The following is a 27,741-nucleotide window of genomic DNA, read 5'->3' as shown; positions in this document are numbered from 1 at the left end:
TTAACAGAAAGGAAAGCATTTTAATTTCCAGTGTTAGAAAGTATCAGAGTAAAAATGAGTTGCAGTCTGCCTCTGTAAAGGTTACCATTATTTAGAATAAATCAATACATTTGAAAATTGTCATGATTGGCATCAAAGAACTCTGACCTGCAAGAAAAACAGCAAACATTTTTTCCATAGCTAAGTGTATGTTATACGTAATAATTTTGATTCATTAACGTTACATATCTTTTCCTCCCAAAAAACACGTGAAAAGGGCTGATTATTCCACATATTCTTATCCGTGTGCAGTGTTTCCATACACTTGCAACCCAACTATCGCTAAACTAATCAGCACTTGTCTAGGATAAATTCCATTTCCACCAATTATAGCTTAATTGTTGACAGATGGGAACACAAGAGGGAAATATGTGGAATCATTTAGAGGACAGATGTATAGTCTAGTGCCAGGTGAATTGTTCCATCCCATTAAACCGCTGACTTTTTTCTCTACCCAATAAAGCTTTCACAATACTTTCCTATCCATGGTTGTTAAGTGAGATCTGGAAAGCGTTCACAGAGATATTTTTTTTTAAAACATAGAATCCAAGTAAAACAGTCATTAGTCATTAGCTACCTTTACTGTTTACATTGTCGTCTTCTCAAAATTAATCTCTTTTTTGTTTTATTTTAACAAAATAAAATTTTGTTTTATTCCGTTTGCTTTGTAGGGGTTTTGTCATGCAATCACTGTACCTAGTCTGAACTTTTGGGACCATGTCAGTTATTTTCTCATGGTTGAAGCAGGCAGAGATGCAAAAATTCATAGATTATAAGGCCAGAAGGGACCATTGTGACAATCTAGTCCGACTCATTACATGGCAGGTACATGCATGGATAGAGGGGATAAGGAAGTACAAGCCTGCAGTTGAGACTCTGAACTGGATATCTGGATTCAAATCTAGTCTCCGCTACAGACTTTCTGATCCTGGGCAAGCCACTTAGGCTGGGAGTTTGAAAAGGGCCTAAGGGAGTTAAAGACCCAAATGCCAATGAAATACAGTTGGCGGTGGGTATCTAACTCCCCTAGGCTCCTATGAAAATCCCAACCACAATATTTCTATATCTGAGTCCGCATCTGTAAAATGGGAATTGTAATACTGAGCTCCTAACATTGTAATACTGAGCTAAATTAATTGTTTGTGAGTTCTCAGCATTACAATGATGGGGCCGTCTAAGTATATAGACAATAAATGTCCTAATTTGAAGGATAAAAGAGGTCAAAAATTGAGGGAAGGGAATGTGGGTTTAAAATCGATTATCTTTATTTACTATTTGTTGCTAGGTTCTTTATAGACAGATGGTGGCAACCGGCCCAACTGTGCTCTGATATCTTTATAAATCAGGAGTAGTTCTAGTGAAGTCAACTAAGTTATGCTGAAGTCAACTAAGTGCAGTCAGAATCCAGCCAAAGGTCACTTGCAGATCTTGAGCTAATTAGATGACATACCGACAAGAGGACGGGGAGGTCAAAGTGTGACTGAATGGCAAGGTAAGGCATGTGTTTTGTTAGTTCCATAATTCCTCTTGTGAGTGTGCTTAGGTACTCGTAAATGTCAATAGGACAAAAGGGTGAGGATGTGCCAGGCTAGGCCCTATGAGCTACCTTGAAGGTGTTTCTCCCCCAAAGAGGGTCTTAAAAGAGAAGAGGGCAGAGCAAAGGTAATAAGGTGAGCAGGGGGCTGAGACAAGAGGAGGGAGTAATTCTCCTGAGAGTCGGGTCATCTGATCCTACAATCCAAACTCACACAAAACTCCTGCCAAAATCAATGGGCATTTTGCGTGTCTCAGAGCTGTAGGACGAGTCTTACCCTTTATTTCTTGTTCAGTGGCATCCCCCTATGTGCCCCATCTTAGCTGCATTAAAACAGCTGCATTATAAATAATGTCAGTTCCAATATATTGTTGTATATACCCCTGAATTTCTCATTATATTTTTCCGCAAAGCAGATGCACCTTCACAATAGTGGCCCTTCAAGACCTGCAAAGATAAATGGGTTTGGTTATATCCGTATCTGCAGTGTTCCTTTGTATTTCTTCATACTTGCACAAACTCTATTTACTTCACAAGAGAAGTAATTCTTAACAGCGTCAGTCTATCCATCCAGTGGGTTTAAAGCATAATCCGAGAACTGAGTTTTTTCAGTGCATGACTCCAGTCCCACCCGGATCGTTTGCCGTTAGAATTCCTTATCAAAGAACTCATCAAACAGAGGGATTCTCTCCGTCTTGGTTCGCACTAGTGCAGGTCTGCGACCCAGCTTTCTCTCTTCTCTTTTCCAGTCATCCGAGTCAGTGCTAGAGCTGTCCCAAAATAGATCTTGTGGCTCCTGATGCTTTACGAACCACATTTCCACTTTACTGCTCTGGCTGGGATAGGATTCAGCCATCTCATGTCGCTCCAAGAATTCTCCATCCCATGTATTTCCTAAAAACAAGAAAACCATCTTCTTAATTATTCTGGGTTGCACACCCAATTGCAGAGGATTTATCAAGGGTTTACTGTGGAATCGCATCAGAGGAACCCAGGGCCCAAGTCCAAAATTTGTGCTAAGCAAACTATTGTTTTTCTTTTCTCTCCTTATGTAAAAAAAATTCTCAGACTGTAAGTGTTAGATGCTGTAGCATATAGGAAAAGGATAATGTCCCTTTCATAGATTCACAGATTCTAGGACTGGAAGGGACCTCGAGAGGTCATCGAGTCCAGTCCCCTGCCCTCATGGCAGGACCAAATACTGTCTAGACCATCCCTGATAGACATTTATCTAACCTACTCTTAAATATCTCCAGAGATGGAGATTCCACAACCTCCCTAGGCAATTTGTTCCAGTGTTTAACCACCCTGACAGTTAGGAACTTTTTCCTAATGTCCAACCTAGACCTCCCTTGCTGCAGTTTAAACCCATTGCTTCTGGTTCTATCCTTAGAGGCTAAGGTGAACAAGTTTTCTCCCTCCTCCTTATGACACCCTTTTAGATACCTGAAAACTGCTATCATGTCCCCTCTCAGTCTTCTCTTTTCCAAACTAAACAAACCCAATTCTTTCAGCCTTCCTTCATAGGTCATGTTCTCAAGACCTTTAATCATTCTTGTTGCTCTTCTCTGGACCCTTTCCAATTTCTCCACATCTTTTTTAAAATGCGGTGCCCAGAACTGGACACAACACTCCAGCTGAGGCCTAACCAGAGCAGAGTAGAGCGGAAGAATGACTTCTCGTGTCTTGCTCACAACACACCTGTTAATACATCCCAGAATCATGTTTGCTTTTTTTGCAACAGCATCACACTGTTGACTCACATTTAGCTTGTGGTCCACTATAACCCCTAGATCCCTTTCTGCCGTACTCCTTCCTAGACAGTCTCTTCCCATTCTGTATGTGTGAAATTGATTTTTCCTTCCTAAGTGGAGCACTTTGCATTTGTCTTTGTTAAACTTCATCCTGTTTAACTCAGACCATTTCTCCAATTTGTCTTTAAATAGTTTCTGAGCCTTCTAATGGTGCTCACCATGTTTATGTTCAAGAAGCCATCAGAAACCAGCTAATGTAGCCATCTGTATGTAATTAGGTTCTGAATGTTCATAAATATTTAGTAAAAATGATTATTTGAATCCAAATGTGCCCATTGTGCTTTCTTTATATTGTTGTTGTGTAAAGCAGTGGTTCTCAAACTAGGGCCGCCACTTGTTCAGGGAAAGCCCCTGGTGGCCCGGGCCGGTTTGTTTACCTGCCACGTCCGCAGGTTCGGCCAATCCCTCGGCCCGCATCACTTCCCACAGCCCCCATTGCTCTGGAGCAGCGAACCGCAGCCAGTGGGATTGGCTGAACCTCAGACACGGCAGGTAAACAAACTGGCCCGGCCCACCAGGGGCTTTCCCTGAACAAGCGGCGGCCCTAGTTTGAGAACCACTGGTGTAAAGAGCACGAGGCACAACAGATACATTCTGGAATAACTCCAGTACTAGAATGCCATGTTTATTATTAGACCTGGTTGAATAATAGATTTTTTTGGTTCATTGGCAATTTTGAAAAAATTTAACAAAATGTTTCAGGTCAGACTGAAAACAAAATTAAAAAAAAAAAATGTTGGTGAATGAAAACGTTGCATTTTTTTTTATTCCAGACACATGAAACCTTTTGTCTCAACAAAATCAAAACATTTCATTTTGATTTCAACCATTTTAAATTGTTTTTTGGATTTTTAAAAAAATCAAATTAAAGGAAAATTTGAAATGAACAGTCCTTTTGAACCGAAAACTCAAAAAGTTGAAAATGACCAAATGAAATGGTCTGATGTTTTCAGAATATTTTAAATGAACGATTCAGCAAATCGACATGAATTTACAAAATGTTTCAATGTGGCCGAATCTGCATTTTTCTTGGAAAAGTTTTGACCAAAAAATGTCACCCACCTCTATTTATTCTGCTGTTTCCAAATTTTAAACCAAATATTGTTTTTATGTTTAGTCATAAAGGGGGGAGATTTTATACTTTTATGTACAACGTTTGTTCATTCCCCAACCCCCTTTTTTATAAGTGGTGTGAATAGGTCCCAAAAGCTGTGGAGCACGCGACCCTGATCCAGCAAAAGAGATACGTACGTGCTTAACTTCATGCACATGACTGGCTGCAATGAAGTCAAGCCCAAGTTCTTATGTACTTTGCAGGGTCAGGCCAGAGTGCTGAACACCAGGCAGGGTTGAGCTCTATATTTGTAGGTGCATAATGATTAAATCTATGGTGTGATAAGAGGCAGCATAGTTTAGTAGTTGGAGCATAAGGCTGGGAGTCAGGACTCCTGGGTTCTACTGCCAGCAATCATGTCTGCCTATCAAAGGTATTTATATGCCCCCCCTCATTATGATAGTGTCTGAGCACCTCACAATCTTTAATGTGTTTATCCTCACAACGCCCTTGTGAGGTTGTGAAGTGTTTCCCCCCATTTTACAGATGGGGAACTGAGGCACAGAGACTAAGTGGCATACCCAAGGGCACACAGGAAGTCTGTCACAGAGCAGGGAATTGACACTAGGTGTCCCAAGTGCTAGACAAATGTCCTAACTGCAGGCCCGTCTGCCCGTTCTTGTAAGGTATCTCAGATGGAAATCACTGTCTAAGTGGTAAAAGAAGTAATAACATCCCTGGAATGTCTCTCTGTGTCTCCCTCTGAAGTCTACAATATCTATTGAGTCAGTGTGAAGCGATGGACACAGCCGTAGGCATGGCTGAGAGCTCTTTTTGTTCAGGGGATCACCAAGTTCAATCATTATTGGGATTCGCCGTCCGTTACCATCCAATATTTAAGTTTTCAACCATTTGGACTTTATGAATTACACCCGTACTGTGTACAGCTACAGCAAGGCATGTACCTACACTACGTCAAGCATCCTAGACCATTGTGATATCAGAGGTAATGCAACCAATCATCACCCTGACTCTACAGCTAATTTGCATGGAACAATTTCATTGGTTGTATGAGGGAGCCTGCACAGAGGAGAGAGTATTTGGCCCAGCTGCGCACCTGTGGACCCAACTGCCACCTGCGTTAAAGAACACAAATTTCCCAGCACAACCTCCCAAACATAAATCAGCACAACCACCCACACGACAACACAACTAGGACACACAATAACCCGAAGCACACACAGCCCTTCCCTGCAGCACATCCCCCTCACTCTCCACCTGTAGAAATAAACACAAATCTCCCAGCACAACTTGCTCAACACAACAGCCCACCCAACAGCCCACCCAGCATACCCAATAACCCCAAACATCAATCTGAAGCCTAGAATGTCTGTTGAGTCAGTGTGAAGCGAGAAAAACAGCTACAGGCATGGCTGAGAGCTCTTTTGGTTCAGAATATCAGCAGGTTCAATTGTCACTGGCAGATGCAGTCTGTAACTGCCCATTTTTTAATATCTGAGACATTTTCAGCTTTTTTGCAGCCTTGACTTTACAGCTGTGAGACGGCACGGGCCTGCAGCCGCTACTTATTATTATACAGCATAAGCAAAAGATACTTGATGTGATTATGACAATAGTGCTTTTGCAATGATCTATACTGTGCTGGGTCTTCATAAATCAAGAAAAGGAAACCCCAAAGTGTAAAGTGGAAGGGAAATTGTGCTAGGAAAGACGAAGGTGCAGACAAAGCAACCAGATTCTGATGCCAGCTACATCACTGGAAAGCTCCATTTGTTTTAATGGCATTATTACTGCAGAGATCAGAATCTTGCCCAAATTCAAACCACTCAGAGCCCGGGGAACCCACACACCTCCTGGGTGTGGTGCTCTGTCCCCTCTAGTGGCACCGAGACCATTTATAGAGATTAATGAGTCTGCTACAGATTTAGCTAAGGGCCCTGGGGCTTTTAGCTCATGCAGTAGAGGCTCACGCATTTAGCTCCCGAGATCCCAGGTTCGCTCCTGTCCGCTGCCGACCACAGTCTCTCGGCGTAACACTTGATTCACATCTCACACTTGTATATCTACCTTAACTTCATTGAAGTGACTCTGGATTTATGCCATTGACAGTGAGATCTGAATCAGGCCCTTGAGTAGTGTGAAAAAAAATGTGAACAGAGTTAAAGGGTTCAGAGAAGCAGTTCCGAATGAGTTCTTCATCAAATGAATTAGAGGGGACAGGAGCCCGCTCCACCGTGAATTTGTATTAATTGCTAGGGCTGTACCATATGTGTAGTGTAATCAACGGCTGACTACAGTGCATCCCGACAGGTAGGCTATGGCGGAGTCACTGCTCTATTGAGTACTACGCACATGGACTGAGCAGAGCCGTCCGTATAAACTCTTCATCAAAAGGAGTCAGACGCTCCTCAGTCTCAAAGGCCTCTCTGTGGAACAGCATCACTTCAGGGTTAGCCGGATTTTGTTTTGCTGTCCTTGGCTGACTCCAGACCCTTCAGTCGCAAGGGCCCAGTTCAAGGTATTCCATCAGGAGGCAGGTTGCACTCTCCTAGCTATCCGAATGGCAGCTTGTGTTATTTTCAGCATACTCCCTGAGCAATGTGGTCCTGGCATGACCTGTGAATGCAGTGATCTCTGTTCCCCATAAATATGCCTATGCAGTAAAATGTGCCTTGCGTGGCCATCCAACCAATCAGTAAAAACTGGGCATCTAGTAAAGATAACCTGTAATTAAAGGTTTAACCAAAGTGTACCAGAAACCACGGGGTGCACTTTAAAGGGTTTCTTTAGGACAATAGGTTGCCTTTTGAAGGTGGCTTTAGTGCAGCTATCTAATTAAAATATCTTTTGCCAGCTGTATTCAGCTATGATTCCCCTTCCTCTCTGGTCCAGCAACACTCCTGAGTCTTTGGGGTTCTTCACCATCTTCCCCTAGAGCTAGTGGGCCTGAATCTGATCTCAGATTCACACTCACTTTCATCCAGGGCATGAGGCTAAAGGTGAAATTCAGCCCTCTGCCCCTGAATTCAGCCTTCAGGCCAGCAGAAGCCTGTGTTGAGGGCTCACGTAGGATGAAAGTGGAGCCTGGGCCTTGGCACCCCAATGCTACAGACAGATAAATTTCATCCACAGAGACCCTCACGCACCTACACACCAAAAGCTATACCCATCTGTGATGGGGTGCCTACCCCACACAGGCATAGCAGGGGTTTCTCATGCCCTGTCCCAGAAGAAGCAATGGAGGTGAGTCCTCCAAGGGATCCAGAGAGGCTGTGTGAAACACAGCCAATTCGGGGGGGGGGGGGGGGGGAGGAATTTCAGGGAGCAACCAATCCAGGCCCGGCAGGCTCAGATAAAAAGGAGCTGCAGAGCAAAGTAGGATCAGTTGCTGCTAGGAGCCCAGGGAGTAAGGCCTGCGTCCCTGGAGGACTGAGAGAACTAGAAGCATCTTGGACAGAGCAGTGACTGCCTCCTAGGACTGAGCTGCTGAGTGCCCTGAGGTGAGGGCAAAGAAGGTGCTGGGGCCATGGGGAAGTGGCCCGGGGAAACAGAGCCGCATTGACAGAGGTTACAGAGGAGCCGCAGGAGGTTGCTATTTACAAAGTCCCTGGGTTGGGGCCCAGAGTAGTAGGTGGGCAAGCCCAGGTTTTCGACACACCCCCCCAGCTCTCACCACTGAGAAAGTGGCTGGGCAATAGGACAGTGATATGCACATTGCCCCCTCCCTTTCTCCCCCCAAGAAGGCAGAAACAGAGATGATGACCTAACTGGAGGGCTGAGTTGCAAAGAGGTTGCTACGGTTCTGGGAGCTGAGAGAGGAGCCGTAGGCGGGAGCAGAGACAGAGTGCCGATGTGAGTGTTGGCCTTGAGCTAATCCCCAGCATGACCAGGAGGAGGCGCCAGTCTAGCGATGAGGACTGCGCCCCGTGACACCATCCCATTGCTAAGGAGACGTGAGTGCAAACTGGACAGACTTTTTTGAAATTTGGACAACTATGGCATTGAAAATCTAAGCAGAATTTCTGGAAGACCCATTTTTTTGTTATGCCCATAATGTTTTCCTAGAAGTCTAACTTATCACTGCTTTTGCTCCGTTCTCTTCCCCAGCGAGGCTAAGGAAGCAAAAGCATTACATGTTACACATACCATTCTGGCCATGAGCTTTCTGTTCCCTGCTTCAATCTGTGTGTATCTTGGATTCTCTCTTCACATGGGCCCAGCCTGCTGGTCTTTACAAAGACCAGAGTTATGCTGCGGTGTGCCATCCAGAGCCCCAGCCACGTGGTTCAGCCACGTTCACCAATGGAGCCAGGGAAAGAAGGCAGCTGCTGAAGAAACTACTCTGGGAGAGGTGAGATGAGTCAGCGAGAAGGGGTTGTAGCTGGCAAGGGTGGCCAACTATCCATGTACCTGGGCCAGAGGCAACCAATCACTGGTAATCCACTGGGTGCTGGCAGCTTTCCAAACACCTCTTGCGCAAATTGAAGTCTTTGCCAAGAGAGCTGTGTGGCTCAGGCTCAGACTGGGAGCAAGAGAAGGCCAGTGTTGATGTACAAGGTAATGTCACCGGCTGGCTGGCCCCTTAAGGAGACTCCGACTCACCCTTGTCTGCGATGGTCAATGATTGGCTACCGTTCCGGCTAATCCTAACTGGCTGGCGATCAGGTAGCCTTGGCTAATGATTGGACACCCGGTGAGAGGGTTTGCACAAATGACTGGGGGAGCTCAACTGGAGAGAAGAGCTTCAGGAGAGAGTTCACGCCTTGGAACTAGCCTTGAGGGGATTGAGCAGCAGAGGGGAAGGAGACTCCTGAGGTGGGGCTGAGCAAAAGCCAACCCACAGGTAGATGGCTTTTGCCTGCTGTCTACAGGGTCCCTGGACTGGAACCCAGAGGAGAGGGCAGGCCTGGGTTCCTCTACCAGCTACTGGAAAAGGTGGTGTGTAGACCCCTAGGCCAAGGGTGGAAGGACTGTTGAGTCGGGACTTGGACCCAAAGACTCAGCTTGAGGCCACAGGACTATTGTTTGTTGGCCTTTCTGTTACCCCAGAATGGGTGGAGTGACCCGGCCAAAGGGCTGAGTCAAAAAGAGGCAGGCCGCGAAGGGCTGTTAGCAAAGGGCGCTAGATGAGGGGAGCCTGCTACCAGACTGTGTGTGGGCTCGTGTGTCACTCTTCTACAGCAAAAACAGGAAAAATCCCCATCAGGGAGTCAATGGTCCCTGCCCAAAAGGACATCTGCATAGCAGGCAGCCAGCTGGGTTCTCTACACCTCACAAGTGGCTATGTGCTGGGTGGCAGGAGGCAACGAGAACACGGATAAGCTCCCAGGCAGGAACACAGCCCAAACTGGTCATGGGGGACTTCAGAAGAGTCTGAAGGAAAGGAGCATAAGATGCCCAGAGGCCAGCTCTCTTGCAGCCGTTCTCTCCGCTAACCCTTCACAGTTGTATTGTTAGACGGACAAGCGTTGGGTGTTCTGATTGCTTCACTGCACCATCGAGAGGATCCAGAGACCTAGTGTAACCCACACACGTCCTGGGTGTGGTGTTCTGTCCCACCTGAGGCCACTTAAAGAGAGATAAAATGAGTCTGCTCTAGAGCCTTAGCTAACAGCCCGTTGGCTTTTAGCTCATGCAGTAGAGGCTCATGCACTAAGCACCAGAGGTCCCCAGTTCAATCCTGCCCGCCGCCGACCGGGGTCTGTCAGTGTTACACTTGCAAAGAGCAACTGTTTGGTACTCGTCTTATCGCAGAGCCTAGGAGCCCTAGGCATGGACCCGGACCGCATTGTGCTAGGTGCTGCACAAAAACAACAAAGAGACAGCCACTGCCCCAAAGAGATTACCATATAGACAGCCAGAGGCTGGGGGAAGGAGTAGGACACATGAGTAGAGTGAACAATGTGATGGCAGAAAATGTCAAGTCAGTTCCATGGGGGGTTCTCTCATTTTGTTTGCTTTATGTGCATATATTTAGGAGAGGATCAGCTAAATGGACAGAAAAGGGAAGGGAGAGGAGACAGTGAGGGAAGTGGGTGAGGGGGGCAGGGGAGAGGAGGGTAAGAGGGGCAGACGTGGGGTGATACAGAGGAGGAGGGGGAAGGTTGAAGCAAACAGCCAGTCAGCCTGGGGCAGAGAAAGTCCAGAGAGCTGGAAAAGCCTGCCCCAAACAGGTACAGGATCACGCCCCATGTCTGTCTCGTTGCGTTTAATTTCTCAAAGGGCCCTGGGCTGGAGCTCAGGGAAGAGGGAGAACATAAGAACGGCCATACTGGGTCAGACCACAGGTCTATCTAGCCCAGTATCCTGTCTTCTGACAGTGGCCAATGCCAGATGCCCCAGAAGGAATGAACAGAACAGGTAATCATCAAGTGATCCATCCCCTGTCGCTCATTCCCAGCTTCCGGCAAATATATCCTCCATGAATTTATCTAGTTCTTTTTTGAACCCAAAAAAGTTGCTGGAGGACCTGGGCGCCCCACCAGCCACTGGAGAAGGGGATGCAAAGACCCCAGGGACCAGAGGTGAAACAAATACTGTTTCAGAACTCAGGCTGAAGAGATGGCTTGAGATTGTTTGTTGGACTTTTTGTTACCCCAAAGGGGCTACGGGGGGAGCTATAAGCGACCTGGCCGGAGAGAACCAGCAGAGCTGGAGCAGCTATCGATAGGGGGGAAAGTTAAGGAGAGCCTGCTATACCAAGTCCCACCACAAGAGAGTGAACCAGCCTTGAGTCCCCTCTTCTACAGTATGCTAATTATTGCAACCATATAGGAGTTTGACATTGTGCAGGTCCATGTACTGGCACCAGGGATGAACTCGGCCCAGTGCCATGCAGGGAAATCAGTCCTTTTCTATTATGGTGGGCAGGTATTTTGCTTTGTTTTTCCTGATATAAATGTCTGTGTGTTACAATGAAGAAACGGCCATAGTAACTCAATTTGGTGGCCAAATTAACTGGGCATGTCTTAATTAGTAATTGGTAACGCTCAGAAAATAAACACTCGAATACTTCCTTAGAGTCATGCCCTCTACAGGAATAGCCAACAATCCCACAGTGTCAGTGCAGAGAGATTGGGGACTGTCCTGCTTTGAGCAGGGGGTTGGACTAGATGACCTCCTGAGGTCCCTTCCATCCCTGATATTCTATGTAGGGCCCAGACCCTGGTTCTGGCCAAGCTGGAGTCAGTGGGGGACCCAAGAGGAGGGGGCAGAGCTGGCTGCATGCCATTTTTGCACTTTCTGAGCCCCTGGAGGTGCTGCTGACTGGGATTCCTCCTCCTGCTCGCAAGTTAGAGTAGTTCTAAGGCTCCTCTAAGACGTAGCAGCTTGTTACAGTTCCCAAGGGGCATTGCTGGTGACCACTGGAACACAGCTGGACTCCTGTGATTCCCCAGCGTACCAATATGGCAGAGGTTTGGGGTGCGGGGAACAGAATCTCAGCTGCCCAGTTAGAGTCACTTTGTGGCCCCTTCATATCACCAGAGTGGCAGAAAGAGGCAATGGAGTTGAAGATTTGCTCCAGAGTATTTTGGATCCTTACTATGGAACGTTTTTTTGCAAAGGGAGATGGATAGCGTGGGGTCACATTCAGGCTGCTTTTCCCCACGTATGTGAAAAGAGGAGGCCAGGCACAGAGAGCTAAACAGGTCCTAAATGTGGGCCATAGTTGTGGTTGCTTTAACATACTCAGAAGCCATTAACTAAGAAGGTACAGAGATTCCTCCCTATGAGGCTCCCCGACTTATTGCAATGCTGCCATATTTAATTCTGCTTCCTGGAAGCCATTCTGAACTCCATCTTTACAACATGTAGGATGCATTCCAGGAGACTGAACAGCTGCAGGGGTTTAGGGCAGGGGTGGGCAAACTACGGCCCATCGGGCTATTTAATCCGGCCCTCAGCTCCCGCCAGAGAGCGGGGTCAGGGGTTTGCCCTACTCCGGCACTCCAGACAAGGAGCGGGGTCGGGGGCTTGCCCCACTCTGTGCGGCTCCCAGGAAGCAGCCGGCATGACCCCCGTCCGGCTCCTATGTAGTACGCGGAGGCATGGCCAGGTGGCTCTGTGCGTTGCCCCGTCCGCAGGCGCCGCCCCCGCAGCTCCCATTGGCCACAGTTCCCAGGCAATGGGAGCTGCAGGGGTGGCGCCTGCGGATGGGGCAGTGCACAGAGCCGCCTGGCCGCCCCTCGGAGCCGGAGGGGGGACATGCTTCCGGGAGCTGCTTGTGGAAAGCGCTACCTGGAGCCTGCACCCCTGAGCCCACCCCATGCCCCAATCCCCTGCCACAGCCCTGATCCCCCTCTTACCCTCTGAACCCCTCGGTCCCAGCCCAGAGCCCCCTCTTGTACCCCAAGCCCCTCATCCCCAGCCCCACCCCCAGCCAGAGCCCTCACCCCCTCCATGCCCCAACAGCCTGCCCCATCCCTGATCCCCCTCTCGCCCTCCAAACCCATTGGTCCCAGCCCGGAGCACCCTCCTGCACCCTAAACCCCTCATCCCCAGCCCCACCCCAGGGCCCTCACCCCCCCACACACACTCCAACCTGGAGCCCCCCCACACACACTGAACTTCTCATTTCTGGCCCCACCCCAGAGCCCACACCCCCAGCCGGAGCTCTCACCCCCCTCCTGCACCCCTACCCCCAATTTTGTTAGCATTCATGGCCCGCCATACAATTTCCATACCGCGATGTGGCCCTCAGGCCAAAAAGTTTGCCCACCCCTGGTTTAGGGCCACCAGTCACTGGCTTGCTTAAAGTGAGAAACTTCCAAGCATCAAATAAGTTTTCATCTCATGGGAAAATGACTCTACGTACCCTGGTCTCCATTAAAAGTTTGATCATGCTCAATGGGGACAAGGTCTTCCCCTTCAGAGCAATTGTTTCTCTGAAGATTTTCGAGGACTTTCTTAGCCTTGAGCTCCCTTGTTTTTTGTTTGTTGATTTTTTCCTCCCTGTGGAGACTTCTCTTCAGTTCCTCCTGGCTTTGTAAATGATTCATCTGTATGAGCAACAGAGGAGTAAATAGGTAACTGTTTTCCAAGGGTTTAACATCTAAACTCAGCATAGCTTTAGGCTAACGATCTAATTCTGCAAACAAATAGGCACTTGAATAACTTTACGAGCTCAAATACAAGTTTGCAGAATTGGGCCCCCTCAGATCACAAATTTGCCTGAGTTCTCAGTGTGATGGGTTCCCCCCGGGGTACCACCTGGAACCGGGGTATCACTGAGCCCGCTGCCCCACCAGCTGGGCTCAGTGATACCCCAGTTCCAGGTGGCACCCCAGGGGGGGAACCCGTCATACTCAGGTCATCCACAGACAGTGGTCAAGCAAGGGCTAATATTTCAAATCAGGAATAATTGCTCAGTTTTTCCAGGAAATAACATATTAGATTCAACTGTTATCTGAGTCCAGTGACCATCTGAATAAAAATACTAAGATCTGTGCTTCTCCCCAACCCAATATTGATATTCTTGGCCTCATTCCCACCATGTAATTTAAGAAAAATACAGAATACCAAGCTCTTGTCTAGCACCTTTCTTCTGAAGGTCTTGAAATGCTTTACAAAGTCTCATTATCCCCATTTTACAGATGGGAAACTGAGAGCATGTGCCCAAGGTCATCCAGCAGAGCTAGGAATAAAACCCAGGTCTCCTCACTCTGTCCAGTGCTCTACCCACTGGGAAACACTGGCTCTCATAAGGCCTGACTCTGCCTTGAGGAGAGGGTGGAAAAGGGCATATAAAACAACATCCACCAGGCAGGACTGAACGTGAGATCTCCACCACTTCATATGCCGCTATCACTTGAGCCATTGGATAACTCTAGCAGCTGCTACCACAGCGGGCCCTTAACATTAAGGGGACAACTAGTGGGGGACACAATACACTTAAGCCAGCAGGCTCCCTACTGGCAGAGAGACACAGTTTAAGTTCTGAGATGAACACAAGGCTTTTGTTCTCTAAAGCATCAGCAGACACCACATACCAAAGGTCAAATAATTAGTTACATCAATCCAATCCCACTGGAGTCAATAACAGAGGAGAACGTGGCCCAGAGAACTGCTCTTCAGGCACCATGGATGGTTTCTGAGGCAAGGTGCCAGCTCCCATTGTCTCTGTGATTCAGTACATGGAGTGGATGTCATCAGAAAATCATTCATTTCCCTTTTCCAGTTGAGTACTGGGTGGCACAATGGCAACCACTGACGAGTGAGGAAATTCAAATACAAAGATGAGGACAAAGGGTAAGCCACAAGAGAGACAATGAAGACAAAGGCTGGTAATATAGACTCCAGCCAGGTGGAGAAATGAGTCTGAGCATCTCCCTTCCTGATCTGAATCCAGATGCAACAGCAGCTGAACCACAAGACCTACTGGCTGACTTCAGCCTCGCTGAACCCACGCATGGATTTTATCATTCCAGTTCCCTCTTTCAAACCGCTTCAAAACCCACCAAGATTGCAGCTTTACCTCTTCTCGCTTGCGGTTCATTTCTAACATCTGCAGCTTGTGTAAGTGCTGTCGTCTTCCAGACGTATATTTTGCAGTTTGCACTCGCTTCTCCAGCTCCTTGCACGGTATTAAAAAAAAAAAAATGCAATGTTTGAAACAAACTCACTAGCTCACAGCTTTAAAATCCAACCCCATTCCCTTCAATGCATGAAGAGGCCACTTACCAGATACAGAGGTCTGTTGCCAACTCTCTCAATTTTATTGCACGTCTCTCAATATTTGGTGTTTTTCTTAAAGCTCCAACTCTTGGGATCAGGTTATTACTTAAAAATCTCAGTTTAAATTAAAAAAAAAAATCCAACCCAAACAGTTTCTGGCCCTCCAAGTTGCAGAGAAGTTTAAAAATGTGACTCCCAAATTGGCCAACAGCTGGTGAAAAATTAGAAGAGCTCCCACATTACTGACTTTTAAATAATGAGATTTTTAAAATCTCATGGTTTTGGGGGGAGAGGGGGATGGCTCATCATTTTTGAGTGACTGGGGTTGACAATACTGCATTCTCACTGTCCTCCTCTTGCTCTGATAGATAAATACCACTATAGTTTGTGCTATAGCTCTGAGTTTTACGGAGCAGTATATTAAGTCACAAGCGGAAAGCTGCAATTCCTATGAGGCACATTTTTGGATGCTCACCTGGAGACAGCTGATATTTTTTCAAAGGTACTGAGCATCGGCTGCACTCATCAAAGTCAATGAGCAAAAAGCGGGTTCAGCGGTTAAAACCAAAGGAACGCTAACAGCTGTAAAATCCAGTGCAATGTCACCAACGCACCGTGAGGACAATTGCCGCGTACAGAGAATGTGGTTTGCCTGCTGCTGGAAGCCAATTGCTGGCAGCACCTCTGAAAATCAGGCCCCAACACCCAGACCACCTAAATACTTTTGGTGTCTAACTCCTGATGAAATCAATGAGAGAGAGCGGCACCTAGCTACCTCTGAGGATCTGAGCCGTAAATGTCTCACATTGAATATTCACAAACAGAGGGACTCAATATTAGTGAATGTTGTTTTGACCCCTTAGCTTACTGAGGCTAGACTGCAGTTGCTTTAGCTAGATCTAGGGTGACCAGATGTCCCGATTTTATAGGGATAGTCCCGATTTCTGGGTCTTGTTCTTATATAGGCTCCTATTACTCCCCCACCCCCTGTCCCGATTTTTCACATTTGCTGTCTGGTCACCCTAGATCCCATCTGCCAGGCTGCTCAAAATTAAAGATGAGGGAAGCCGCAATCTCTTATTTTGCACCTGTAAGAGGCCTAAAACTGCTCCCCCCAGTGTCCAAAGGAAGTTTACTTTTGACTTCGATTTAACCAGGATCCAGCCCTAAATGGAACACTCCAGCCCCAGGCAACTTCCCAAAAGAGCTGGTCAAACTTTTTTCCCCTCCCCTCCTCTATACACATTGTTGTAGCCAGCCTGCTCACCAGTGCAGCGCTCAGCTGGCCGAAGCTGAGAACGCCTGGGATAAACAACCACACGGTCTGTTCTCATTTGCACGGGTGCAACCACGTTGGCTTTGATGGGTCATGTGAGCGTAATAGAGAAGACTATTTGGTCTTAAAATAAGACCTCTCATCAGTGACTATGGAGAGAGACGGGCACAGCACACCTGGTGGGAAGTGGCTGACTATGGACTTGATCTAAAGCCCATTGAAGTCAGTGGAAGACTCGCACTGACTTCAGTGGGCGTTAGAGCAAGCTCTGTAAATGATCAAAGCACATGTCTGGAAAGCTGTGGGCTACTTGAATTTCCCAGCGTGCGGTGCAAGGTAAAGGTGCGACTGTGCCAGTTCTACCTGTATTGCGGGGACACCCACCTTTGCTTTTCGGGCTGCTGCCCCTTCCTGCTGGCTGAAGAGCTTTTCAGAAGTGATTACTTGCGGAAGGTCAGCGGGTTCCAGCTTCTGCAAGTCCAATATTTCTAACAGTCAGCGTTCCTCATGCCATGCGATCATAAAACACAAAAGCCAGACATTAAACGGTCTCGACATTTTTCCACAGCTCATAGGCCCAGAATAGGCACGAAAGAGCCGTATCCTTAATAAATACTCCAAGATCTCTTTGGATCTCAGCATCTGTTGGCATTTATTCACGGAGGGCCATAGTATGAGTTGCCAGAACTGAGGAGAAACACCTGAGTTAGCGTTTAACACAATCTAAACTTTAAAGATGCGTGCTTCTTTTCAGATTGATTGTTCTTATTACCATGTATTTGTATCACTGTAGCGCCTAGAGGCACCAGCCGACATTGGTGCCTTAATATGCTAGATGTTGTATGTACACATAGCAAGAGACAATCCCTGCCTCAAAGAGCTTACAGTTGAAATAGATGTAGGGCGTCAAGGGAAACTGAGGCATAGAGAGGTGACGTGACTTGCCCAAGGTGATGCAGCAGATCAGTGGCAGAGCCAAGAGTAGATGCCTACTCTCCTGAGTCCTAGTCTATGGCCCTATCTGCTAGATCATGCTGTCACAGTTCAGGGCTCCTCCACCTATATTCCCCTCCATGTTCCACTCTAGGCTCCCAGCTGTAACCTCTCTTGGGCACAGACCCACCCCCTCTCCCTGCTGAGCAGGGTTTTACCAGGCTCCAGGGTTCTCTGCCTACACTGTGATATCCCCAGCAAGCCAGATGGCTTAGACACTCTGTGTTGTGCTTTTCTTTTTCTTCAGAGGCGATGAACAGCGTAATTGCCCCCAGCTAGGAGTTTCCACACAGCTCTTTCTTGGCAAGCACATTTATTCTTAAGGGGTAAACACTACAGAGAAAACATTAAAAACAGAATTCCTATACAAATGCTAACATCTTACCTGAGGTCACCCATCAGTCTCATGGGGCTTCAGGAGGCTAAGGTCCTTCCAACCCCTCCTAGGAAGGATTGAGGCCCCTGCTGGACAGACATTCCTGTCCATTGAAACATGGCCATGAGTTCCTTTCAACTCAGGCTATTTATCCCAAAGTCCTTTCTTTGTCTGTTGGTCTCTGGAGAATCCAGATTGAACCAGTTTACATGAGCCTCTCCAGGTGGTAGCTCTCTGGAGGTGTCACACACTGAGTGAATTTGCCTAATTACCCCCAACATATTCTTAGCTCTAGGTGGGTTGTGGCAACGCTCCCCCATGGAATTAGACAATCCCTGGCCCACAATGACACACGGACTTAATACAGGAAGATCGCCCAATGATATGGTGGGAAATTACCATATCTGTCACACACGCTGCTTCTCTTCTAATGTTATGCCCAGTAGTACCTTATTCAGTGGGACTTCTCATGGTGTAAGGTATTATTCGAGGGGAGGGAAGGAGGGAAAATCAGGCCCTTCGTCAGGATCGTTTTATTCACATGAAAGCACACTTTTTATTTCTTAATAGCATTGACCAGAAAATTTCTCCAGGACGTCTTTTTCCCATCAAAATTTCTATTGATGGAAAGTTTCCAAGCAACTGTAGTCTCAGATCTTTTATTAAAGCTAAATGCCATACAGTTGTGTTTGAAATGATATCTGCCATCGAGGTTAAAAACTGCAGATCCCTTTACCGACAGCTGAGTATGGAGTTTCTTTTGAAGGAATTAAGAGACCTGCTTAAAATGGGCAAAACTGCAGAGGGGTAATAGAGGTCTTTATTGCTCTGGTACCTGTTTGTGGCATTGGGGTCCCAATCCTGCTCCCATAAAAGCCAGTAGGCATCTTGTCAATGACTTCAATGGGACAAAGACTCATGCCTAATGCTGGACATTAACTTCCAGGTGTATGAACATGCCCTAAATTGTGACTGTACTTTAGCCAGATACAATGAATCAGTGCAAGGACTTCTTGATTTGCAAAGAAATAAAGACAGTAACTTAATCATAAAAAGCAAACCAGAAAATTCAGAGTTGAGTCCATGATGCTTTTTCACTGGCATTGTAGCGGGTTGGGGCTTTTTGGCTCCGTCCAACCTAACAAAGACACTCAGGACCCAATTCCAAGCCCACAGCAGTCAATGGGAAAATCTCCATTGTTTTCAATGGGCTTCGGCTCAGCCCTGTAGACGTGATTGTAATGGTCATTTCTGCTTTCAAATAATATTCTTCCTACACTTGGTAGTTCATCCTAAAACCAGTGGCAGTGCCGCTATAAACCTCTGAGCCTCCTATGGTATATGGCAGAGGTCCCTTTCTGTGACTCTCATGCTGCTCCTGACATGCGTCAATGGGAACCTTTAAGGCTCTAGGCCAGAGAGATTAAGGCCACTATGTGTATTCAGGACAGTAATTATGCACGTGCTTAAATATTATCCAACACGAGGATGACCTGAAGCATGTGCTTAAGTGCATTTCTGAATTGGGGCCTAAGCCCAAGCTGTGAGTTAGGTACCTTGGAGGATCTGGGCCTACGATGACTTACCAATGATCACAAAAAGTCAGGAACCGAGCCCAGGTCTCCTAAATCTCAAGCCAGTGCCTCAACCAGAGGGCAATCCTGCCTCTCACAAACTTGTCCTAATAAAAAAGTTTCTTGTGTTTTGTTTCGTTTTTCTTCCCTACCCTTCGTGTCTCCATTGACGCTATTTTCTTTAGTGCCTGAAAAACTAATCTGAAGTTGTACTAATCTAAGAGATGACACTAGATGGCAGCAACTAACCCCACAAATTACAGTATACAGTGTAACTGCAGCTGTGTCGGTCCCCAGATATTACCTTGCACCCCTTGCCGCTCTAATATCTTTTATTGGACCAACTTCTGTTGGCGAGAGAGACACGCTTTTGAGCCACACAAAGAGCTTTTCTTCAGGTCAGACCTGAAGCTGAGCTCTATGTGGCTCGAAAGCCTGTCTCTCTCACCAACAGAAGTTGGTTCAATATAAGATATTACCTCGCCCACCTTGTATTACTACCAATTATAGTCCAGGCTGTAAAGCTTTCACTAGTGCCACCAAAACAGTGAATATAATGTTGCTAGCGGCAGGCAGATAAACTCACTAATCTATTAGCGGATCCTACTATGTCCCAGAGGAAGGAGAAGGTTCAGGCTTTAAAGTTCACTTTTGCTGAGTGGAAGGAAATCTGATCTCTTCTTGCACCTTTGTAAATTTCACAGATTGCTCCTCAGGACCCAGCCCATAGTTGGAATCTTCTAATACCTCTTGAAAAGGGAGAATCTTATTTGTTATGTATTACTGAAAATGTTTGACCCGGAAAGGACACTGCTGTTCTATTTTGATGGCAGTATCTAGTGGCATTAGAACAAGCATAGGAATAGAGGGGGGGAATAGTAAAATCTCTAAGTAATAAACACTATTGACAAAAGTCATATGCTAATCAACGGTCATATCGTTTTTACACTTACTGCATCAGACTCATGCTCCCAATATGGCCGCTACTTCTGAGGAAGGTGTTAAGAACCCTGCAGCAGGCAGAGGTAGCATAATCAGTGGTGCCGGAACGAGGGGGCCAGGGGGCCAGGGCCATCCCAATTTTGAAAGTGGATGGGCTTGACCCATCCACTTTTCTCCACAGCAGACCCCCACCCCCTTCTTCTTCTCTTCCCCCTAAGGACCCACCTCCCAGCCAGGCCAGCAGGCAGCTGGTGGAGTCTGGCCAGGGAGCCCGGGAAGTTGTGGGAGCCACGCGGACCCTCCACCGTTCCCGCCCCATCCCAACCCCCAGGCTCCCCGCCCAGCCCAGGGCTGGTGGAGGTGGAAGGTCCATGACTCCACACCGGCTCCCTACAGCTGCCTGTGCGGCTCTGTCCCTGACCCAGCTCCTGCCGGGGGCGGCTCACAGCCACATCCTGGCCATGGTAAGAGCAAAGCTGGCAGCTCTGGGGAGCTTGAGTCCCTCCACCTTGGGGGTGGGGACATGGGAGGGGGCTGCTTTCAGTGCCACCCCACCCCAGCTTGGCCAGGAGCAGGGCCTCCAGGGTAAGAGAGGGGCCTCTGGGGGTAGGGGACAGCCCCCCCCCCATTTTTGGGAAGGCTCTGATGCTCTTAAGCATAATCTATCCCTTACTTAAGTATCATTCTGATCTAATGGGGCAGGCTGTGCCACATCTGCCTTCTGTGGAGTTCTTGCACCTTCCACTGAAGCACCTGGTGCTGACCACTGTCAGAAACAGGGCACTGGACAAGATGGACCGGGGGTCTTATCCAGTCTGGCAGTGCCTATGTTCCTAATTGTTCAACTCTGTAAAACTCTCTGTTACCATTAGATGGTTGTTTAATAAGAGGCAGGATCTTGCACTCAGACTGGGTATTTTCCCTTCTCTATCTCCACTCTCCCTCCAGCTCACAGTCATGGCTCTAGACAGAGGACTGAAAGTCATCATCAGAGATATTGGCAGGGCTGGGTTTTTATGGCTAAACTTAGCTGCCACTAGGTACTCATTGAAGCCTATCATCATAGAATGTCAGGGTTGGAAGGGACCTCAGGAGGTCATCTAGTCCAACCCGCTGCTCAGAGCAGGACCAATCCCCAGACAGATTTTTGCCCCAGATCCCTAAGTGACCCCCTCAAGGATTGAACTCACAACCCTAGGTTTAGCAAACCAATGCTCAAAACCACTGAGCTATCCCAGCCTGGCCTACTAGATACTCCTCAAGTGAAGATTGGATTTTGTTAGGAAAATATTATACTTCTTTAAGTCAGGGCTGGCCTTATGCGTGGGTGACCATCCAAGGTGCTGTGGTCAGGGGGGTGCTGTGGTCAAGAGGCAAGAAGCAGGACAGGCCTGGGGTGTGAGGCTTCAGAAGGGAGCTTGGGGCAATGGGGGGAAGGCAGTGGGGCCTAGGAGCAATGGGGGGGATAGGTGAGGGGCCCAGGGAGACAGTTGGGGTCTGGGGGAATGGGTGGGGAGCCTAGGGGCCAGGGGTGCCAAAATACAAACTTTTGTATTTTGGGGGGAGGGATAGCTTAGTGGTTTGAGCATTGGTCTGCTAAACCCAGGATTGTGAGTTCAATCTTTGAGGGGGCCACTTAGGGATCTGGGGAAACATCAGTACATGGTCCTGCTAGTGAAGGCAGGGGGCTGGACTCAATAACCTTTCAAGGTCCCTTCCAGCTCTAGGAGATGGGATATCTCCATTAATTTTAAATTAGCCCAGGGCGCCATTTTCCCTAAGACTGATCCTATTCAAAGTCTGTCTTTCACAGGGCGAGGAGGGGAAGCTAAGGAGGGAAATTTATCAGGCACTTAAAGACTGAATGAATCAAATGCTCTTGGGCCATCCACAAAGCTATCTGTTTGTGGGTAGCCTGGCTCCAGAGTGTAGTAAGAGGAGGCCCTGAGATATAAACCTTGGTATCAGAGGCCTGGTATGAGCCCTAAGGCCTGAACTAAAGTAATGGTCAAGACTTTCCTAACATAAAGCAAAGTTAAGCTGTGAGCCAGAGGCAGGCCCTGCTCACAGAAGCTGGCAAGGAAAGGGCTGATGCCGCAAAAAGAGACATACCTAAAAGGTACTGGACACCAGATATCAGAACATTCGCACACTTGTACATTCCACACACAACAAGGAACAGGTTGACCCATCCCAATGACAGGGCCAAAAGGGGAATATGATGGATAGTGTTGTTTTGTTTGTACCAACATGTACAAGGTGAGAGGTGGCACCTTACTACGTAGGGGGGTTGTACCTTGCTGCGTAGAGGGGTTGCACCTCAATACGTCAGGAGTGATGTGTAACTTGTTTGTAGCTGTGTATAAGAATGCATCCCTGAGTGGATATCTTTGTCCGGCCGAGGGGGCAGTGGAAAGTCCCGCCACTGATTGAGCTGGGTCCATTGCCAAGAGGCACTTTCTCGTAGTATGCCCAGTAGACTAAGTAATCTACGGGGAACTGCAACTGTGTCCGAGGTCGCAATAAACCTGGTCGACGTGACTTTGCATCTTACTAGACTCTGTGGTCATTGGGGGTTCTCTTCGGGTCTGCTGGGTCAGCTATCTGTGCAGAGCTGGGGCAGCACACAGAGGGAACACACGCACGCAGCCGAGTGATATTAACATAGGAGAGAGCAGAGCACCACACTGGTAGCATCTGACAACACAGAGCATGACTGTTGTCACTTTAAGGGAAAGGTCCTTCACAGTTTACAAACATGCCAACCTTTGGCAGTGATGTTGCCCATAGCGTACGGGGTGGAGTCTGCATACAGAAGCTGACGTATACTCAGTGCAGGACTCGAGTGGGGCCTACTCCCTAACCTTGGGGGTGCCAGGGGCCAGTTGCCTGGTGCAACTTAGAGCCACCTCAGAGCTGCTCTAAATTGCACCCCACTGTCTATGAACCCAAGAGACCATTCTGGTACCTAGGGATTACCAGAGCACAGAGACACTGCAGCTACACCCACCTACTCCACTCTATCTACGGGAGGGGGTGATGTGGAGCAGTTACCCCAGTTCTCTGCCAGCTTGGGAGTCCCCCTAGCCAGCTCACAAAGGTGATATTGTGTCATAGCTGGCTCATAAACTCTGCTCTCTCCTGGGGATACAAAGTCAGTGGATCTCTAAAGAGCCGGATGAGCAGTGCTGCAGGTCGAATAGTTCTAGGTAAATGCTAATTGCATGGCCTGTTTCTAGATGCCTTTCTGGAAGATATGCTTTAGCCAAACCCAAATTATGGGCTCAATGCCGGGGTAGCTGGGTGAGATGTACAGGCCTGTGATACACAGGAGGTCAGACCAGATGATCTAATGGTCCCTTCTGGCCTTCAAATCTATGAATACCTTGACTTACACATGCTGTCCCATTGACTTGATAATATCACTGTAATGGGATGACTCACCTCAGTAAAGCTGCATGGTGGTTTGAGATTGAGGCCCATGTAATAAAAATAAATGTCTTGAGTATCTCACTGTTTATCATCAACTACCGAAACCAGCGTGCGCTTCAAAAGGCAAAATATTTTCCAATTTGATATAAAGATTTAATCAAGCTAGCAACCGAACAACACACGGAGTCGGTGCTCAGCTAGTCGATGGCAGAAATGCAGAATTTAACAGCTCTTCTTAGCTGTCTACATTGGAAGTTGCACTTGGCCTGGTATAAAACTGAATTTAACAGCAGCGCTGCACTTTCCTTACCCCCATCGAAAAGAACTTTTCGCCATTAAGAGCAGTTCTAGCATTTGCACGAATCTCTAGTTAGGCAACATGTGGAAAGCAGGAAGGCTGGACCTGTGGCTAAGGCACTAGTGTGGATCTGGGGAGAGCTGGTTACAATGCCCAGCTCTGGCACAGATTTCCTGTCTGGACATAGGCAAGCTGCCCAGTCTTTGGTGGCTCAGTTCCACAACTGTCAAATAGGGCTGCCTCACAGGGTGTTGTGAAGATAAAGTCCATTAATGACCGGACGGTGCCCAGATACTACAATGATGGAGGCCATTTCAGAAAAGAGCTAGAAAAAGGCACATAGTGGGTAGCATTGGGCTTCTATTCACTCTGGCTCCTCTACTAGGAGGAGACTTGATCTCTCACACTCTAGCAGCTCTGACGGCCCGTCCAATAGAGGGCCGCAGTGCGCAGACTTGCGGAAGGACAGGTAAACAGATAGACAGACAAAGGAAGCATCTTTTTATATAGTCAGGCTGTTTGGCATTCCCTTTGACTGCTTCCCTTTTACACGGTGTGAATCAGGATTAAGGCCACTGATGTAAATGGAGTGACACTAGTGTAAATCCAACCTACTCTCTTCACAAAATACCTTAATTTAAATAATTTTGAGTTAGAAATAATGACCAGCAGCGCTATAATTTCTTACCAATATAGTTCATTCTGATGGCTTTACTATAGCTGAGTACATACCCGGGCATGTTTACAATTAAAATGGGATGTTCCCATTAAATCCAAGTAACTCCTTAGGTAGCCTTTTAAATTCATCTTACTTGGAGTCTTCGAGGTGGATGCTGTTTAATAATACTTGTTTCTCCCGTTTCCATCATGATGTCAAAAGAAATGGGTCTGGGCACTTAAAGGAACAGAGAAGGAGAAGAAGCCAATAACAGTTTTAATACAATCGCAAATTGATCATTAACTATTAAGCTTTATTACGCAAAAGCTTCATGACCTTCTAGTTATACTGTAACATGACCTACTGTAGCCCATGCTCCCAAAATACAACAGCACATGGGGAAAAAATGCATCCACTGGACACCAGAGCTGAGTGACTATCAGCAAAAACTCTTCCCTGAATACTTGCTCAAAACTGTCAATGAATTCCCTTTATTCATGCTCACGTCCTTTGCTTTCCACAGACATTCCTGCTATCAGCTACACCTCTATCTCGATCTAACGCTGTCCTCGGGAGCCAAAAAATCTTACCGCGTTATAGGTGAAACCGTGTTATATCGAACTTGCTTTGATCTGCCAGAGTGCAGCCCTCCCCCCTCCCCCCCCGGAGCACTGTTTTACCACGTTAGATCCAAATTCGTGTTATATTGGGTCGTGTTATATCAAGGTAGAGGTGTATTACTGGCACGGATGAATATGGAAAATGCCAGAGAGGACTTTTGGTAAATGAACTTGCTAAATACCAAATGGTTAGCTCTTTGCTGAACGGAGTAATTATTTAAGTGCTGTTGCTGTCATAAAACACTCCAAATGTCATGCTGTATTCATTCCTAGACCCGTTCAGCTCCTGAAATGTGCCTGCTATCAGGGTAGTGGTACATTGCCTCTCATGCTCTTAGCGTAACTACCTGCATGTAACATGGAAGGGGGAAAATATCCAACCCCGCTAAGCCACATTACACCAGTGTCTTCCTGTTAGAAACACTAGGGCCTAATCCTGCATCCATTTACTCATCTGAATAATCCCACTGACGCCAAAGGAGACGTATCTATTTTAAAACGGTAGCGTGGTTCCCTTGGAGTTGTATTACTTGGTTATTCAAAGCAATGTTTCCAGTTCCACTCCGGTGTTGCGTTCTCTGGTCTCGGTCCTCAGCTGGTCTAAATCAGCTGAGCTCCATAATGATTCTCAGCTTCTTTGGTAACGTGCAGTGAGATCTACTGATGAAAAATGCTAGATAAGAGCTAGATATTATTATTGTTACTGCTCTGATTTACATCAGCTCAGCATCTTGTCCAAACTGTGAATAATTCTTTGGGTTTAACCCAGGGCGGTGTGTGGATCACATAACTATGTATACATAGTAGAGATGTATAGTAACATATTAAGGGGTTGCTCCAGAAGTACGCCTCAGGACCTGTCCTGTAACTCTTCCACATCTAGTCCCATTGAAGTCAAGATCAATGGGACTACTTTCATGTGTAAGGATAGGAGCCCTTGTGGCACCTTAGAGACTAACAAATTTATTTGAGCCTAAGCATGATGCATCCGATGAAGTGGGCTGTAGCCCACAGAAGCTTATGCTCAAATAAATTTGTTAGTCTCTAAGGTGCCACAAGTACTCCTGGTTTTTTTGCGGATACAGACTAACACGGCTGCTACTCTGAAACCTGTGTAAAGATGACTCTCACAATCAAGGATTGCATGATCTGGGCTGTTTGAGATTTAAATAAACAATTGAGACAGTTTTCTAAAACAAGCTGAAAAAAATGATTTTTCCCCCCAATGCTGTAATATGCAGGAAGTGTCAGAAACAGACACATGCCTAGAATAACACACACACACACACACACACACACACACACACACCTGCATTTGATAAACCTTCAGTTTTCTACCATTTGTCTTAGTTAAAATGCAATGATTTTCTGCTGAGCCATATATCTATTTGGCAACAGAGAACATGAAGAACAAATAATCAGCCAATCCAAGCACCCTAGAAAGGGCAGTCGCTTATCCATGGCCAGGTTACCTGTGGAGCATCTGCCATACAGAGTTTCTCTTAGGGGTGGAAGCTGCCTTTGAAACACTGGATTTCTCTCCTCCATGGCTGCAAAGGAGCATAAACGTCTCTCTTCCAGGGTACTGTGAAATCCACACACCGCAGCAGTGCAAGGAGAAGTAGGCACCTCCTCTTTGGTTTGCAGTGGTGCCACTTTTGTCACCTTATGATGAGCCCTGGAGTAGCTCAGACCCATTTTACCGAGTTACAACATTCAAAGAACAAAAAGTCTATGTGTAGTAGTTCCTGGACTTGACCATAGCACTGATCTGTGTCTTGGGCTCCCTTTGAAGGCAACGCCTGTTTGTAAAACTCCCAGGTTCCCTCCAGGGCAACTTTCACGGTCTGCCTGACCATACACACACACACAGCTGATTGGGTATCTGGGAAGCCAGTTTCCATGGCTATTCCTCCCCAAGCCTTTCCTTCCTAAATCCAGATTTGGTGAGCCCAGTTAAACATTGACCCGGGCTGGCCACTTCCTGGAGCAGATGAGAGGCTGGCTGCTATTGAATATTAAACTAATCCAGAGAAGTCTGAGGTAAATACCAAATATCATCTAATGGCCTCAGTGAGTCTTTCTCTCTCCCATAAATATTTGCATCTGTTGTGGAAAATCGACCACACGGTAGATTTTGGATCAGCCAGCCTGAGGCTCCTTTATTGATTAACCAAACGTGCATGCATGGGGGAGTCAGCGAAGGCAGCCGAACACCCGCCCGACAGATAAAATCCAGCAGCTTATATAGGACAAAACCACAATTATTAATACACACTTTCTTATCAGCATTATACGGTGGGGGCGAGGGACCTGTCTGGTTTTAAGATTAAATTAGATAAGTTTATGGAGGGAATGGTTTAATGGTAAAACACATTAGCTGAGGAATACCGAGCAATAGCAGGTAAATAGTATAATGGCTAACAAGGGTCAGGC

At 47.0% G+C, this 27,741-nt stretch overlaps 1 protein-coding gene across 1 annotated transcript; it reads right to left on the bottom strand.

Annotated features, from left to right (window-relative positions):
- Window positions 1–27,173, bottom strand: CCDC198 (coiled-coil domain containing 198). The gene is made up of 6 exons (XM_054024643.1): window positions 26,778–27,173; window positions 24,840–24,922; window positions 16,797–16,883; window positions 14,937–15,035; window positions 13,278–13,461; window positions 1–2,467 (listed from the first exon to the last, which is right to left on the bottom strand). Exons 1-6 carry the CDS (start codon window positions 27,001–27,003, stop codon window positions 2,220–2,222), a joined length of 927 nt encoding a protein of 308 aa, XP_053880618.1. The 5' UTR covers window positions 27,004–27,173; the 3' UTR covers window positions 1–2,219.
- Window positions 27,174–27,741: the final 568 nt, after the last annotated feature.

Source organism: Malaclemys terrapin, chromosome 4 (genome assembly GCF_027887155.1).
Source record: "Malaclemys terrapin pileata isolate rMalTer1 chromosome 4, rMalTer1.hap1, whole genome shotgun sequence".
NCBI classification, from domain to species: domain Eukaryota; kingdom Metazoa; phylum Chordata; order Testudines; family Emydidae; genus Malaclemys; species Malaclemys terrapin.
Note: the sequence above shows the minus strand (reverse complement) of the source record. Positions and strands in the feature narration are given on the sequence as shown.

Bases quoted from the DNA above. Each gene is read 5' to 3' on its own strand.
- CCDC198 (XM_054024643.1), bottom strand. From the start codon at position 27,003: ATGGGTCTGAGCTACTCCAGGGCTCATCATAAGGTGACAAAAGTGGCA. The intron at 16,884-24,839 runs GTAAGATGAATT...TTGGACTTGCAG, and splicing joins ATCCACCTCGAAGACTCCAA to AAGCTGGAACCCGCTGACCT. The intron at 2,468-13,277 runs GTACGTAGAGTC...TCTTGTTTTTAG, and splicing joins AACTTTTAATGGAGACCAGG to GAAATACATGGGATGGAGAA.